We start from the raw sequence: 18,053 nt of genomic DNA, 5'->3' as shown, positions 1-18,053 counted from the left end.
AAATGAACACACTGACATCAATGACCATTGAACTGTGCTCCATCAAGAAGTTAACATCTGAGGAGAGACAGGCAGGAGAGGAAAGTGGCAAAAAGAGAAAAATCACTAACATAACTTGAAAAATGTAATAAGATAGGTTATAAAAATAAATGTTAATATGGTAGATCATGGAACAACAGATACAAGTTTAAGCTCGCTTACTCTACTGGCTAAACTGGAATTGCAGAAAATGAAAATGATTATCAATGGTTGCAATTGGTCGCAGCAGCCTTCTGATTTCTATTGGCTGTTTTTATTCTGTTTCTCAGGAGTAATTAATAATCCATCCATAGTCTTTTGGCATTTTAATGCTGTTAAATTCTGTAATTACATTTTTCAATTATCTAATGTTCTGAAGTAATAGAACGATCTAAAAAAACTGCATATAGTTCTGTATAAAATGCAAATTTTAACTTATTTTATTAAAATACATGGGACTGACAGCAACTCTACAGGTATTCAAATGGAATACCATGTTATCCCCACTCAATAGCAAAAAAACCCAAAACTGAAACAATGAACTTCCCAATTATTTATAACCACTTCGACACTTGTTGCAGCGTACTGACTCACAGTTTACCACATTAGTCCACCTTTAACCCTCAAATTTACTAAGTCAATATAAAAGCGGTACATGTTTGCTTTAGAAATGTCTTCTTTGATAAGCAGGTTGCTTGGTGATTGGATCATCATGTAGCATGCTGTAATACGGTTTTCTCCAATACAGCCACGTTGCACCAGTGCACAGTCTGAAGCTTGGTGATAAGCGTGGAAGGCAGGCAGTGGGCATGATACGACTGCAAGACAAGAGTCCACGGTGTACAAGTCAGTTGATTGTCCACCTCTGGAAAAGGCTTCATGAAATTTACCAGGAATCCACACGTTAAATGAAATGTACGCACTTTTACCTTGATAGTTAGTATCAATAAATCTGAACAATAGCAGCTTTCAGGATTGATTACAAGTGAAAGGATGCTGCACCACCCCAAGAAACATAACTGCACAGCTTTCTCCATTGCTCTTGACTCAAGATCAGTTAGCAAGGAACCACTCTCGTTGATGTTAGGGTGAAGGGATTCAAGTCTTCAGTGTGTGCAGCTCGATGAAGAGAGGGTTCAGAGGCGCTACGGTGGATTTTGGGTAATGAATGTTGCAACAGTTCAACAGAAGATAAAATCTGTAACAATTTCAGAAAGGAGGAAATTAAAAAAAGAAAAAAATCGAGCAATGGCACTCATTTAAGAATCTAATACAAGCATTTTATGTAATTTAAATTATAAGTATGGCAATTTAAGTTTAATGAAATTATGGTAAGAAACTATTATCCATTCTAATCCAGTTGTATGCTTTGTAATAATTATGAGAGATTTTGTGATATCAGAATGCTGCAGGAGTCTTTTATCTATTCAACAGTTCAACAGAAGTGCAGTTTTCTCTTTGTAACCCAATCACAAAAATATCCTGAAAGTACATCTTGTAGTTCTATGTCTGGATGTTATTAATCATCTTCTACATTTATTGTATTCTGTACCCAGAATTCCATTTGATTACATAAACTGAAACGTCAGCTTTCATATTCTAATGCAGTCAATCATTCCAGCCTACCTGTGGGAATGTAATTTAGTGGTAGAAATGGAAGCCTTGTGCCTCAAGGCTTACTGTACTCATCTCATGCAAAGCTCAGTGAGCCTAACATCTAAATCAAAACCAAATCAAAATGATCTTTACATGTAAAATTTACAGCAGTTTGAACCAAAAATATATCCAAAAATACTTTTAAAATTTAAATTCAACCAGTAGAAGTGCACAACCAAATTAAATTAATTCATAAAAGAGCAATACAATAAGGTAATTATTGTATTACAGGACTTGTCATACAATAGGAGAGATAGGGTTGAGTACTGATTTTTAAAGCAGTAATCATTATTCTGCAAAAGAAGCTGCATAACATATTACAAATAAGATAGTCTGTCTAATTGTGTAGGTGGGAGGGAGAATAGCGAAAAAGAGGCACATGACCTTAGAATTCAGTCAATCAGCGTGCTTCATTTATTTCATCTGTTACTGTATACCATTTAATACTTCCTACAACTCAATGAAATCTTCAATAATTTCCTTCTCTAAAGACTGTAAAACCTGTACTTCAATATATCTTCTAATATCTTTCATTCATCTGGGCAGGATATAAATAAAATAAGATGCCTTGGCAATCCCTTTCTTACATATAGGCTGGAATTTTACACCTCCCTCCAACAAGTGGGCCGGTGGCTGGGGTGGGAGTGCCAATTAACAGCCGCCGACCGCTGCCATGGGGATTTTACTGTTGACAGGTGGGTGGCCCAGACCTGAGAAAAGCCGCCTGACAAAAGTAGGCGGCTTTATGACGGCCTGGGGAGGGGGGATGGCCCTCCTGATCAGGCACCCTGTGCCTGATGGAGGCCCGCCCCCGATGCCCCAAATCAATCCACCTTGCCTCGCTGGGGCCTAACTGATCACTCCCAGCAAGACCCCAAAAACTACCTTTCTTGGGGACACCCGGGGGCGCTGCTGGGACTAAGAGCTGCCAGCCCACTGATTGGCCAGCAGCTCCATTAGGTGGGACTTCCTGCTTCAATGAGGTGGAAGTTCTGCCTTAGACCAATTAAGATCCTGGGGACTGTAAAATCCAGACTAGATCCCCAGGCCCGACGGAGGCCACTGACATTTTGGTCGGTGGACGGCTCCCATCCGCCATGCGAAAAATTCCGGCCTTAGTATCCAACCCGCTTCCCACCATCTCTGCACCTTTCTTGTGTTTATTTAAATTTATTTTATTGATACTACTATTGCCTTACTTTAATTTTTCAATCTTGTTTCCATTAAGCTCCAAAGTGCTAAGTATTCCATTCTACATGCCCTGTTCCTCCTTTCACTTTCAAGGTGTTTAAATCAAAATTCATGGCAGTGTTTTAACTCATTCTTTGATAGCACCTTAAAACAGTGGAGTTCTTTATCCCCTCAATCTTTCCTACTTCCTACAATCTTCAGATTTCTAATACCCAAGCATGGCTAATTAATCACTACTTGTTGATTTATAATATCTTTTACTCTGTCCAATCATCAGTATTCTGCACAAAGGTTCCTCACTTTGATTTCTTAATTTTTAAAAAAGGAGGCCTATAAAAAAGTTCAATTTAAGAGAGATTGATAATCTCAGTAGAGCGGATATGGTATGTGCAGCATAATTTCACTTGAAGAGTGACAACTATATTATATTTAGTGATGATGAATCTATCTTTTTCCTTGTTCTTTAAAATACATCTCTCAATGTATGGACAATCCTTACGGTTTAGCGCCTCAACAAAGGTAGCAGGAACTTAGTACAGCCCTAGTAGACTGCAGGCTTTTCTAGGCAGCAAAGTCATAGCAATATACACCTTGAGATGTACAGATTACTTGTAGATATCCTGAATATCATTATGATAAATGTTATCTCAAATAATGTGCTCATGAAATGCTCTTCAATGTCACTAGGACCTTCAAATTCTACCACTTGGTAACAGAGGGATATGCTCCACTAGAAATGCACAGGTAATCACACAGGCATTTGAGAAACCAATGTTTTGGTTGCACAGCATTTAAGATGTGGGAATCTGTCCTTCAGCATTCTAATTCTTTCTAACATTTAGCCCAGAAAAAAAAACAATGGGCAGAATTTTCCCAGCCAGGTGGAGGCAGGTTTCATTGCGTGTCAGGTGGGAAAGTTCCAGAAAGTGACGTTCAGGATCCTGCTCCCTTCCGGCTTTCTCTGGGGCAGGTTCCAAATCCTGTGGGGAATCCCTGTGGGTCTGGCAGGAAAGTAATTAAGGTGATTAAAAAGGCAATTATGAGCATTTTGAACCATGAATGCCTTCTTTCCCAACAGTGCATGACTCCCATTGAGAGACTGCTGTTCAAAGCATTTCTTCGTCACAAAGTGCTCGACATGTGATTGCCGACTTCTTGGAAAGTCCTGTCCAGCACTTCACTCACTTTCTGCTACATTTCCCTGCTGCCAGCCTTCACCACAGCTTAGCAGCACCTTGCACAGCTCAAACTTCCACCTTCTGCAACCTCAGAAGCCAAACCACTGCCAAGAGCTCCAGCAGCAGCACCAGCTGCCTTCTCATATTGTTGCCATAAGATATTTACAGTTGTAATCAAACTACTTAAAAAGAGCATATGGAGTATGGTTGTCTGATGGTTATGCAACTGGTGGTATCAAAGCATATTTTAGTGCCAGCTGATAGTAAGCAATTTCCCCAGTACACCTGGTAGCTGCTATGCAAGTTGCTATAATTTATCTGTGACATGCTGTACTCTTTCCTAAGTGTAGCAGAAGACTCCTACAAGATATTACATTGTATGAGCCCTGCTTGGATGATTTCCTGAGCACCAAATGAATACAGATGAGAGAGGCAATTCAGCTTATTTAATTTATCTAAAACCTATAATTCTTCCAATTATGTCATTCAATAAGGTCTTCAAAACTTTACATCTCCACTACTCTTTCTGGAAGTCTATTTCAACATTAGTTCTGCCATTAGTCCTAAATTTACCCTTCACCTATGTAGCCTTGTTCTATTGTCTTGGTTTACTTTGAAGTATAGCGCTGCATTTATCTTTTCTATACCATGTAATCACCGATACTTTATAACAATTTTCTCCTTCATCCAAGACTCCAAAGAGATTACATTTCTCTAATCTCATGCTGATTTCTCAGTGCTCACTCAGTCCTATGATTCTGGGATTAACTCAATCACTCTTCCCTGAACTGCCTCCAAATACTGTATCTGAATGAGCAGAACTGGACACAGTGCTCAAGATCTCACCAGAGTACAACTTGTATCATAATAATTTTTGACTTTTACTCGGCTAATTTGGTTATGTAGTTTAGTCTACCCTTGGTGTGAGAAGCACACGAGATCAGATCACAAGCTTGCTTCTGTAACCAATATAAAATAAAAATATAACCCGTATCTCATTTTTTGGTTTATTATTAAGTAAATCAGCTGATACCCTCACTATCTTTGGTCTTACCTGAGGAAAGAGGGGTCGATCATCCTTGCTTCTGTTCAAACAGTTTGCTACAAGTCTCTTCATTGCTTTTGGGCAATTTTTATAGAGTTTACTGAGGTCAGGTGTTAAAAATCCTCGGCCCACCATGAAAATAATCTAATCACATAAAGACAAAGGCAAATACAAATGTTAAATTGTGTTTTGCCAATGGATGAAAAATTGTGAAATATTTATCAAAAAGGTAAGAAATAATGTTTTTTAATGTAAGAACAGATAGTGCTGGAAATACTCAGCAGGTCTGGCAGCATCTGTGAAGAGAGAAACAGAGTTAACGTTTCGGGTCAATGATCTTTCTTTTGTCAGAAGGTCATCAACCAGAAACGTTAATTCTGTTTCTCTCTCCACAGATGCTGCCAGACCTGCTGAGTATTTCAAGATTTCTGTTTTTATTTCAAATTTCCAGCTTTTGTATTAATGCATTTTAATGTGTTGTTTACATGAACTGGTGGTAGGGCGGAACCCTCTTGTCATTTTTAATTTACCAGCCCAAAAAAAGTAACAGCGAATAGCAAGTAACAAAAGGGCTTTGTTCCAACAAAGTGATTATCGACAACGCAGCCGGCAGCTAACGTCATCAGGCTGCGCCAATCTGCGCACATGAGCAGATTGGCTCCTACTCTCTGCGTATGTGCTGCGTTCCGCATTGCCAGGACTGGTTGGCACATGCGCAGATTACGTCATCGAGTAACGTCATCGGGGAGAGAGTGGGGGTGGTGGAAGCGGGGAGAGCGTGGCCGAAGATCTTGGTGGTGGCGGCGGGTGCGCTCTCCTCCCCCCCACCCAACCCCTGGCCGGCCCACCCGCCTGCTTGCTCCCCCCGCTCGTTCCCTCCCCCCGGCCGGCCCACTCGCTCGCTCACCTGCTCGCTCTCTCTGTCCTGCCATTGTGTTTTGCTATGTGTTTAGGTTGCCTTCGTGTGATTATTTCAGCAGCGCCATCTTTAGTCCTGGCAGCTGCAGATGTCGCAGACTGTGATGTTTTTGTGGCACATGCTGCATTTGCGCATGTGCCACTGCAGCGCCACCTAGTGGTAGTGTTGTCAGCAAACGCAGCCTTGTTCCAACATGATACAGTTTATCTTAGAGAAATTTTTCAGATAGCTCACTTCAATAACTAAATGTCAATGAAATAAGTCAAATAACTTCAATGCGAACCAATACAAATTTGCATTACTTTGTTTATTAGGGATGGGCAACAAATGCTGGCTTTGCCAGCAATGCTCACATCACATAAAAGTGAAATTTAAAAAATGTAGAGAGTTGTAAATGGCAGCTTCTGAAGTCAATAAAGCTCCTTGGAGTCTCCTTATACTTTTAAATGCCTTGGGACATTTTACCACATTAAAGGTGCGATATAAATGCAAGTTATTGTTTTTGAAGCCCCATCTGGTGACAGAGATGTGCAAATGCAGGAATGGCTGTCTCAACATTGACACCCAAATAAGTGTGCCACATACATAGCAAATGTTATGCATTATAGGTTGGATTCATGGTGTTACAAAATTGGAGTCCTGAATTTGGAAAGAAGTCAAAATAGTTTGTGACATCATCACAATGAAATTAAATATCTGCAAGTAAAAGGTATAGTGCTAAACCATATAGATTGGTAGATCCCAGTATCATTTTGAACTCTGTGCCGAGTAAGGTGGTTTCATTCAGGGCAGCAATTCGGATTCTATAATTGGTTTCAATGCCCCAGGGTGGAAGCCCACTAAACTAATGCTTCTGATTATTGTTTGGGGACTCCTGCTGAAAGATGTACAAGTGTTAACAGGATCAGGTGCAGCTGTGATATTCCCCACAATTTGATAGTTTGCAGTTCACAGATGAATAATGGCTTTTGGCACCTATAAAACTGCAGATTCCCAGCACCAAACAAAACAAAATCCATGACATATGTGCCACAAACTGTAGGTCGCTGCTGTTGCATATCCCTACAAAACCATTGCCCAGTGTCAGTTGGTTATCATAAGGAAGAACTTTGTTACTGGGGGGGGGGGTGGGAAGGAAGGGAAAAATTAATAAATCAACAGCCAAATCAAACTGGACAACTGTTCGGTGCCATCTGATTGCACAGTAGAATTTTCAGAGGTACAGAACAATTCAATAGCTTGCAGTAGTGTGTGACAAAGGAAAAAAGCAGAGAAAAACAATAGGGGACAGAGGAGGAGTTGAATACCAAGTACTAATTTGTTTTTAAAAGAGTTATGTACTTGAACATATTGCACTCTTACCTGGTCTCGATTGTTTATGTGGGAGTAGGGCAGCTCTCCTGTCATTAATTCAAATAGCACAATACCATATGAATAGACATCAGATTGAAAACTATATGGATTAATTTCCTCCATTCGAATTACCTCGGGTGCCTAGAAAAACAGTTCCATACAAGTTACACTCTCTCAGGTTTTCTTAAGTTTCAGAAAACACAAGCCTTAGAAAATACTCTTTTATGCAAATTGTGCAAAACAGTGAAATTTAGGATGGTCTGATTGGAACCATATCACAGCACAAGTCAGCACCTGCACAAGAGAGGAAGAAAATGGGATATTATCAAAGATGCTAGGCCTCTCTAGTCCTGAACAGGCTAGGAGTTGTCAGTTCACAGGGAGAATTCTGTCCAATCTTGCCTAGAAATGGCTAACTAGAGCAGACTGAAATGTATGGTTTAAATCTTTTCCAATGTGTGTCCCAGCAGTTCCAGTACAATACTCTCAACTAAAAGGAAGCTGTAGCTCAATCTCAATTCAGGCTAGCATTCCTGATTTCTTTCCTTAGGAATGGATCTCTGCTCTTTTCCTCTCCTTCCCCCAAACTACACCATACACACACACACACACACACACACACACAGAGCAAACCAACTGGGATCAAGTTACTTTCCACATCACTCAAGAACACCTAGTGGTGACTCCACCAAGCAGCGATAGTGACGTGTGGATGAAGCCTCCCCTTAAATGTGGCAATGCTATCCGTTTCAACCTCTCCATGTAGCAGCAAGTTCCACATTCTCAGCATGCCGTATAAAGATATTCCTTCTAAATTCTTTATTTGATCAGTTTATCCTCTATTTATGCTCCTTGTTCTGGACTCACCCAAAAGTGGAAGCAGTTTCTCCATGTCCACCACAGTGAACCAGTCCATAATTTTAAAGATTGTTATCAGATCTCCTCTTAGTCTTCCCTTTTCAGGTAAAATCCCCAGTCTATTCAAACATTTCTGATTGTCACATCCTCTCAATTATAACATCCTTGTAAATCTTTTCTGCACTTTCTCTAGTGCTTCAAGATCTAAACAACAGTACTTGAACTGTGGTCTAACCAAGGTTCTATATATATTTAACAATCCCTCCTTTTATATTCTGTTCCTCTAGAAATGAAGCCCAGTCAATACTTTGCACACTTTATGGCCTTATCAACTTGCAATGCTACTTTTAGCAATGAATGTATCTGTATTCTTAGATCTCTTTGCTCCTCAACCCCATTTAGTTTCTTACCTTCTATGAAATGTGGCCTCCTTATATCGCCACCAAAATAGAACACTTTATTTGTTAAGAGGAAAAGCAGATCATTTATGGGGTGTCCATTAAGTTATTTACAAGCTGGAATATTCTAATTGAAGACAGCATAGCTGCAGAGAAAAAAAAAATCTAAAATGCAAGATTTCAAAAAGTGTTTTTCCATATTCACTGTTTAAACTGCTTTCCATTGTCCCATTTTAGAACAAGTATCCACTTTCAGTTACATTTTCTATTTTTTTGTGAAGCATTAACCAGCACCGCAGACCCCTACTGGTGTAGGAGGCTGCACCTTTGAATAGAGAAGTATCAAAATTGCCTGTGCCCAACAGAATTTTAAATAGGCCACCAGGATTAGGCAGAAACAATTAGGCTGATCAGAAAGAAGTTAAATTTCTGCTCATCTTATGACTACATAGTCATGTTTAAACCTCTAATGTTATTTCCAAAGATATTTTGACAGTATTATCAATTTATTACTTAATTTATAAGCAAATTGACATTAATTGAAAGTAATTTTGAAAAAAATAGTGACCTTTGGATAAGATAAATGCCAAGTTTAACACTGAATGCTCGCTATTCAGACAAATATAGCAGTGTGCATGAAAACACCAAATTAATGGAATGCATTCTAATCAGTGCTGAATACAAGGCCAGGTGGCAGAGATCCCAATTTCTTGCCTTTCCTTTCCTAACTGGAACAGAATAGTGACAGATATCCCAGATGAATCAGCAACAAGTATGTGTAAAAGTAAAATTATTTTTTAAAACTAAATTGCATATGTAGAAAATTTATTTTGGAAGATCATCAGACAAACCTGAAAAGCCGAGGATGAGATCACTATTGTTATTTTTAAAGTGGCATTTGCTGCCGGTAATTCAGAAAAGGCAGGAACAAGCAAACTGCTTTAGGGACTGCATAAAAGGGAATTCTCTGTTTACAGTGAATTTAGGAAATATTAATTAGGGAGATAAAACATCAAAGGAGATTGCAAAAAAGAGATAGGGAAAATAAACTCATCATCATAAATCAAAAGTCAAAGAAAGCAAGTTTGGTTTATCAGATGCCAAAAACAGCATGTAAAATTTTTTAATCACAATTGTCTTTGATATACGCAAATTGCTGCCATTTAAGCAGTATTTACAGCATTCCCAATTATAAGGACAGAGAGTCAGAGGTTAGAAAAAAATTCACAGAATGACAAAGAATCAATTTGGGTACATTCATTACAACTATTGATGAATGTACCCAAATTGATTCTTTGTCATTCTGTGAATTTTTTTCTAACCTCTGACTGTTTGCATAATTAGCTATAAAAGTGCTACATTTTAAAAGTTGGAGACAGGTTGGTTGACTGTGGTTCAAAAATTGCTTTAAGATTCATGAGTGTAACATTTTATAATGCAGTGATTATGTACTTTTGACAAGCGACAACACTGGAACCTTGTTACTCCCTTGCTTAATAGTCAAACTAATCTGAGCAGACTAGGTCTTTCATTTCCTGAATGAAAGACTTTCAGAGAAGTTTAGGAGTCTCAGGTTAGGTTTAATATGGCCTCTGGATATTAATAAAGCCTATTTAACAAAAGTGTAAAGTTTTTATTTATCTTAACTACTACAGTTAAACCAGCTTTCAAAGTTAAGCACTCTAAAACAACCAAAAGTGCCCAATTCCTCACCATCCAAAGAATGGAACCTGTTGGCTGTCCTACTTGTTGGGAGCCACTCCATCGAGATTTCACAGTTGCTAAGCCAAAATCTCCAATCTTCACAGTGAGGCCTTCATGAAGAAAGATGTCTGAACTTCTCTTAAGGAGAATGTATGTTGATAGTAGCAGTGTACTACCCAAAAAAGAAAGCTGTTCCCGATGACTTCCATCCAGATAGTAAGAACCAGTTAAGCTGGATTTCTGCAAATTTTACAACCTTTACTCTTCATTACAGTTGATTGCTTAAGGAGGTATCCAAAAACTTATTTTACAGCACTATAATGAGTACCAAAAGAAATTCATCTCCATACCCAACTGGCGTGAAGATCAATTTTCAGGAACTTTTCCTGCACACTTTTGGACAGTGCAAGAAAAAATCCACTTAAGAAAAAGAGGATAATTACAAACAGTTATGTGCTTTGCCAGTAATACATTTCTTGAATTGATATTAACCGACCAGAAGAAAAACAGAATGCAGTAAAGACACTTGGTTGTATAGGGCAGTTATAAGGTTACCAATTGTATAAGATGATTCCCTTAGTTTGCTTACATTCTTAGCTAACAATGAATGTCAATGAAACAACTACAAAACTTCAGATTTCCATCTTTAGCCAATTAGTAGCTGTGTAATATCTAAAAGTACATTTAGTCCTGTTTAAATTTTAGTCACCCATTAACATCTGTCTCTCATATTAACTGATGGCCCAATTCAGACATTGAAATGTTAACTGCCAATCAATTTAAAATGTGGCATCCTCCATCTGATAACGAGCTGGAATTTCCAAATATAATGCGGCTAGTTGTCTGGAATGTTTTACAAAAGCCTACTGCAACAACACTACTGTTGTTGTTCATTTTGAGTAGTCAGCGGTTGCATTTCTTCAATAGCAAATCTAAAGTCGTAAACTGCGGCAGAGATGGACACAACACTGGTCACTACAAAAAAACTGATATTTGAAATCATTTAACGCCCAAAGGTTACTCACAAGAATACAAGAGCTAATGAATAAAAAAGATTACAGGATCTTGGTACTACCTAAATAAACACCTGCTCATCCTGAAGTAAATAATTACTCTCTATGTATCTAATATATTTTAAAATTTTCATCTGCACACACTTCCCGTCAACTTTCCATACAGAACTTTCCATATGATACACAATGGGGGTGAATTTCCTTAGACGTTTTATATAAAACACTACTTCAGCCCCAGCTGGAGAATTGTGTCCAGTTCTGGGCACCACACTTTAGGAAGGATATGAAGGTTTTGGAGAGGCTGCAGAAGAGATTTACTAGAATAGTTCCTGGGATGAGGGATTACAGTTACATGGATAGACTGGAGCAGCTGGGCTTGTTCACCTTACAGCAGTGAAGGCTAAGAGGAGATTTGATGGAGGTGTTTAAAACCATGAACAGTTTAGATAGAGTAAATAAAGAGAAACTGTTTTCAATGGCTGAAGAGTCAAAAACCATAGGGCACAGATTTAAGGTGATTGGCAAAAGAACCAGAGGAAAAACTTTTTTTAAGCAACAAATGGTTAGGATTTGGAATGCACTGCCTGATTTGGTGGTGGGCACAGATTCAACAGTAGCCTTCAAAAGGGAGTTGGTAAAGACTTAAAAGAGAAAAAATTGCAGCAATGTGGTGAGAGTGGGGAGGGGAACTAACTGGACTGCCCTTCAAAAGACCTGGCGCAGACTTGATGGGCTGAAAATAGCTTCCTTCTGTACTATACTATTCTATGATTCGCTCTTTCATCCACAGAAACTCAGAGAAACAGCATAAATGTTGCTTTTCCATGATTTGCTCTAATCAGTAAAAGAAGCTGCAAAACAGAAACAGCCCCTAATTGTAACCCCTGCGATCCCATCTGTTAGCAGTTCTAAACATATAAACATCTTAAAACTGTTAATGAATATATTGAAATTAAAAACCTTATTTCAAACTTGTCAGCAAGGTGAGGGGAAAAATGGCAGGGGATATTTCATAAAGTATTTGGGAATTTAATTGGATGAATTTCTGGTTTCATTAATGTTCTTGATTCAGCATAGTTGCAAGTGAACTTAGGTGGTTCTAGATACCAGAATATGTGGAAGCAAATGTGACAGACAGGAATCATGAAACGTTATATCATCGCTATTACAGAAACATGGCTTAGGCAGGGACAGGAATGGCAGCTCTATGTTCCTGGTTACAGGGTTTTCAGATGCGATAGGGAGAGGGATAAGAAAGGAGGGGGAGTGGCAATTTTGGTCAAAGAAACTATTACAGCTATGAGGAGGGATGATATGTTGGAAGGTTCATCAAATGAGGCCATATGGATTGAGCTAAGGAACAAAAAATGGGCACTCATGCTGGAAGTATACTAATAGACTCCCAAACAGTCAGATGGAGATAGAAGAGCAGATATGTAGGCAAATCTCTGAGAAGTGCAAGAACAATAGGGCAGTAATAGTAGGGGATTTTAACTACCACAATATTAACTGGGATAGTTTTAGTGTGAAAGGAATTGAGGGAGCAGAATTCTTGAGGTGCATTCAGAAAAGCTTTTTTGTCAGTATGTAACAAGTCCAACAAGAGAGGGCACAGTTTTAGACTTAGTTTTAAGAAACGAAGATGGGCAGGTGGAAGGAGTGGCAGTGGGAGAGCGTTTTGGTGGTAGTGATCATAATTCAGTCAGCTTTAACATAATTATGGAAAAGGACACAGACAGAACAGAAGCTGGAGTTCTCAATTGGGGCAAGGCCAATTTTACTAAATTGAGGAATAATTTAGCGAAAGTGGACTGGAAACAGTTACTTGAAGATAAATCAGTATCAGAGCAGTGGGAGGCATTCAAAGCAGAGATTCAAGGGTTTCAGAGTAAGCATGTTCCCACAAAGAAAAAGAGTGAGATGGCCAAGTCTACAGCCACATGGATGTCAAGGAGCTTACAGGGAAAGATAAGGCAGAAAAGGAAAGCTTATGTCCAACATCGAGAACTCAATACTACAGAAAGCAGAGAGGAGTATAGAAAGTGGAGGGGTGAAATCAAAAAGGAAATTAGGAAAGCAAAGAGAGGGCATGAAAGAATATTGGCAAGCAAAATCAAGGTGAACCCAAAGATGTTTTATCAATAAATTCATAGTAAGAGGATAACTAAGGAGAGCGTGGGGCCCATTAGGGACCAAAATGGTAACCTATGTGTAGGGGCGGAAGATGTTGGTATTGTTCTCAATGAATATTTTGCATCTGTCTTCACAAAAGAGGGGGGACAATTCAGATATTGTAGTTAAGGGGGAGGAGGAGTGTGAAGTATTGGATGCGATAAACATAGGGAGAGAGGAAGTATTAATGGGATTAGCATCCTTGAAAGTTGATAAAACACCAGGGCCGGATGAAATATACCCCAGGCTGTTAAAAGAGGCATGAGAGGAAATAGCAGAAGATCTGACCATCATTTTCCAGTCCTCACTGGATACAGGTGTGGTGCCGGACAACTGGAAAACTGATAACATTGTTCCTCTGTTTAAAAACGGAGCGAGGGATAGACCGAATAATTACGGGCCAATCAGTCTAACCTCAGTAGTGGGCAAATCATTGGAATCTATTCTGAGAGACAGGATAAACTGTCACTTAGAAAGGCACAGGTAAATCAAGGATAGTCAGCATGGATTTGATAAGGGAATATCTTGTTTGACCAACTTGATCCAATTTTATGAAGTAACAAGGAAGATAGATGAGGGTAGTGCAGTTGATGTGGTCAACATAGATTTTAGTGAGGCTTTTGACAAGGTCCCACATGGCAGATTGGTTAAAAAAATAAAATCCTGTGGGATCTGGGGAAATGCAGCAAGGTGGATACAAAATTGGCTCAGTGGCAGGAAACAAAGGGTAATTGCTGACGGGTGTTTTTGCGACTAGAGGGCTGTTTCCAGTGGTGTTCCACAGGGCTTAGTATTGGGTGCCATGCTTTCTGTGGTATATATTAACGATTTGGACATAAATGTAGGGAGCATGATCAAGAAGTTTGCAGACGACACAAAGATTGGCCGTGTGATAGATAGTGAGGAGGAGAGCTGCAGGAAGATATTGATGGTCTGGTCAGATGGGAAGAAAAGTGGCAAATGGAATTCAACCCGGAGAAGTATGAGGTGATGCATCTAGGGAGGCCAAACAAGGCAAAGGAATGCACAATTAATGGGAAAATACTGAGAAGTGTAGAGGAAGTGAGGGACCTTGGAGTGAATGTTCACAGATCCCTGAAGGTAGCAGGACAGGTCGATAAGGTGGTTAAGAAGGCATATGAAATCCTTACCTTTAATAGCTGAGGTATGGAATATAACAGCAGAGAGGTTATGCTGGAAGTGTATAACTCATTGGTTAGGCCACAACTTGAGTACTGTGTGCAGTTCTGGTCACCTCATTACAGAAAGGATGTAATTGCACCAGAGAGGGTACAGAAAAGACTTACGACTGGAAAGATGCAGCTATGAGAAAGATTGGATAGGCTGGAGTTGTTCTCCTTGGAAAAGAGAAGGCTGAGGGGAGATCTGATTGAAATGTACAAAATTTTGGGGGCCTGGATAGAGTGGAGGTGAAGGGTCTATTCACCTTACCAGAGAGGACAGTGATGAGGGGGCATAGATTTAAAGTGATTGGTAGAAAAATTAGAGGGGAGATGAGGAAAAACCTTTTTCATCCAGAGGGTGGTGGGGGTCTGGAACTCACTGCCAATAAGATTAGTTGAGGCAGAAACCCTCAACTCATTCAAAAGGAGTCTGGATATGCACCTCAAGTGCCATAATCTGTTGGGCTATGGACCAAATGCTGGAAGGTGGGATTAGAATGGGTGGATTGTTTTTCAGTCGGCACAGACACGATGGGCCAAGTGGCCTCTTTCTGTGCCTTAAACTTTCTATGATTCTATGATTGAACCATTTTAATGTATAATATATAGATAAAGAGAGATAAGAAAGCAAAAATATCTAGCCTGCATCTGTCACACTCTGGATGTCACATTATATTACTGATTCAAAACAATCTAATAAAAAAACACCCAGGTATTTTATCTTGAGGTTTCTGATCTGTAGTCTGAAATTTGTAAGTACCCGCTGATCTGCAAGTTTTCTATATTAATAAGCAATTAAGCTCTAAATAACCTCAAGCTGTGTTTGCTTAATAGCAATCAAACATTCCGACCTTGTAGGAATACAGGCAAACCTCAACAGCAGAACAGTACAATATGCATTACATTATATAACATTCCTGTTCTTATACAATGCAGTACCACTTAACTTGGGAACAATGCCACAAAAGATCCACTAGTCTTATCTAAATGTCTAATATTTAACAATATTTAATCAAAATTTGCTTCAGTATCCTCTTGCCTAAATACTATTGTTCCATATATTAACCAAAATTTATCCCATGCACCTAGGTGAACCAGCACTGTTCCCAATAAAAACCACTGAGAAATCACATATTCTGTGCATACATGCCAAGTCTCATATTTCAACCAAGCGCTGTGTAGTCTCACAGAATTTAAAACAGTCATACAAATCGATGCTGGCTCTACAGCAGACACAGTGTTCACTGGCTTTCTTCCATGGGGCGGACATTGTTTGCAACACACTTGAGGGGCAGGACCCAAGTTTCACTAATTGTATACTAAATAGCAATCACCATTAAACTGCCTGTTTATCAACCCGTCAGCAGAGAGAGGCATTTCAATTGCACAGGATTCCTGTGTAACAGCACAGGAGCGGAGCATATATCACCCATAAACCCATCTCAAATTCATATGGCTCTTGGAATCTGCATTTTCCTAATGGTTGGCTTAGTTGTCAGTTGTGAAATGCATACCAGTGAGTTAGTTAAGAAAGCAGCACAGTGCAGGAAACAGGAGTTAAACCTGAGCTGCAAATAAAATAAACTGGTTGTGTGGCCGGGGATGTGAATTCCTTTACTGTTGGTAGCGTCATGCTGGAAAATTTCATGCTTGGCACACATTGAAATTTGGCATTTATTTCTGCTGTGCATCATCCTGCTGAATCATTCTAAAGAATAAACAACAATGGTCAAAGATCAAATAAAAAGGATACTGTTTGATTTCATGTCTCTATGGATAATATTCTTTGCATGTAAATAACTGTAAGAGAAGCAAACCACAGTCAGGCTGTTCTGTTCAGGCAGTGATGCCTCTGGCTATTAATGTCGTTTTTCTTTCTAAGTAAATAAAAATGTAAACCGGTTTTGCCTCTCATTAATACAGTGTACAACATTGTAGAAGGTATTTGAAAGAAAATGGGGAGTGGCCGGTTTGTTTTCTTGCATGCCCTGGTCAGGTCATTGAACTTTTTGGGGTACTGGTCTGTAGACCAGGAGTCATCTCACTCTACATGGCATGAGTAACCTTCTTCATAGATTTACTGCCACTAACACCCAGCACTGTCTCCGCTTTGCACTATTTTATTGAGAATGGTTTGCAGGGCAGTCTCTGAAATTGTGGCAGCTTCTTCTCTGCTTTTGTACCTGGCTCTTGTCCCTCCTTTGGCTGTCTCTTACAGGCTCTTCTGTGTTAAGCATTCTTGCAACGTGCCACAAAATAACCATGAGACATAGGACGAGATTTTAATGCACTCAAAACCCATCCACTTGCACAGAGTTAAAAACAAGCCTAGACGGCGGGATATTTATTTAAATGAGAGGGTAGGAATAGAGGCAGGCAGTCACTTAAACCCTCCCCTCGGGTCAATGTATCAGTTTCATGATGCAAAACTAACACGGTCAAATTTAAAGGGCTCCGAGGAGCCTCCATGAGAGGCAACATGCCCGAAATGGATAAATGGCCAGTTAAAGGCTCTTAATGAACTTGTTAGCTGGTTAAGGGACAATTTGAAATTTTCTTTATAAGGCGTAGGATTCACACAGGGTCTCATCCACGACCAGGAAATGGGATTAAGCTACTCCAAGATAGGATTGACTAGTGATGAGGAGCAAAGGCAGACCCTGGGCAACAAAGGCACAGGGGTGAGGAATGAGGGGCAGGAAGGCAATACCCTCAGCAGAGGGTCTATCACCAAAGGAGAAGCTACCTGGATATGTCAGAGTGTCAGTACCGCAGAAGGCTGTGCCTGTCCAGGCGGATGGTTACTGACTTGTGTGTCCTCATTGAGGGTTTTCCGAGGGTTCGCAGGAACCGTCACCATGTCTTCCCATAGCTGTACTTTTTTTTCAACCAGGTCCTTCCAAGGAGTGGCAGCAGATATTGGCAGCATCTCCCAGGCAACAGCAGATCACTGCATCGTGAAGGTAACAAGAAGGCAGTGGATTACATTGAATTCAAGGTGGATAAGCTCCGGGACAATGGGGTTTGCCTCCTTTGCTGGATTCACTCAGGTGCAGGAGATTATCGATTGCATCCATGTGGTCATCAAGGCACTGACTGACCAGCCAGGGAGATTCTTGAACATGAAGGGATTCCACTCCCTAAGTGTTCAGCTGGTATGCGACCACAGTAAGAGCTTTATGCAGGTGTGTACATGTGATCCAGGAAGCTACCATGACACCTTCATCCATTGGCAATCACAGGTTGTGCAGCTCTTCATGAAGCCATTGGATGGCTGTTAGCGGATAAGGCTTATCCCTTTAAGAGATGGCTGATGACTCAGGTGCAGAACCCTGCCACAGAGTCTGAGAGACACTACAACCGA

The 18,053-nt window shown here is 39.9% G+C and overlaps 1 protein-coding gene across 4 annotated transcripts in view; it reads right to left on the bottom strand.

The window, feature by feature from the left end:
• Nucleotides 1-331: 331 nt before the first annotated feature.
• The window catches only part of LOC137380130 (RAF proto-oncogene serine/threonine-protein kinase-like), a 100,108-nt gene continuing 82,386 nt past the window's right edge, over nt 332-18,053 (bottom strand). For 3 of the 4 annotated variants that reach the window (XM_068051818.1, XM_068051816.1, XM_068051817.1), the window contains exons 14-18: nt 16,443-16,489; nt 10,330-10,448; nt 7,370-7,501; nt 5,098-5,232; nt 335-1,216 (exon numbers count right to left, since the gene is read on the bottom strand). In XM_068051818.1, the coding sequence (XP_067907919.1) occupies nt 1,076-1,216; nt 5,098-5,232; nt 7,370-7,501; nt 10,330-10,448; nt 16,443-16,489 (574 nt within the window). In that variant the 3' untranslated portion in view covers nt 335-1,075. Of the gene's footprint in view, nt 1,217-5,097; nt 5,233-7,369; nt 7,502-10,329; nt 10,449-16,442; nt 16,490-18,053 lie in introns of all 4 variants that reach the window. The other variant, XM_068051815.1, reaches the window with a different exon arrangement.

Source organism: Heterodontus francisci, chromosome 19 (genome assembly GCF_036365525.1).
Source record: "Heterodontus francisci isolate sHetFra1 chromosome 19, sHetFra1.hap1, whole genome shotgun sequence".
Taxonomy (NCBI): Eukaryota; Metazoa; Chordata; class Chondrichthyes; order Heterodontiformes; family Heterodontidae; genus Heterodontus; species Heterodontus francisci.
The sequence above is the reverse complement of the archived record's forward strand: the minus strand, read 5'-3'. Positions and strand labels throughout refer to the sequence as shown.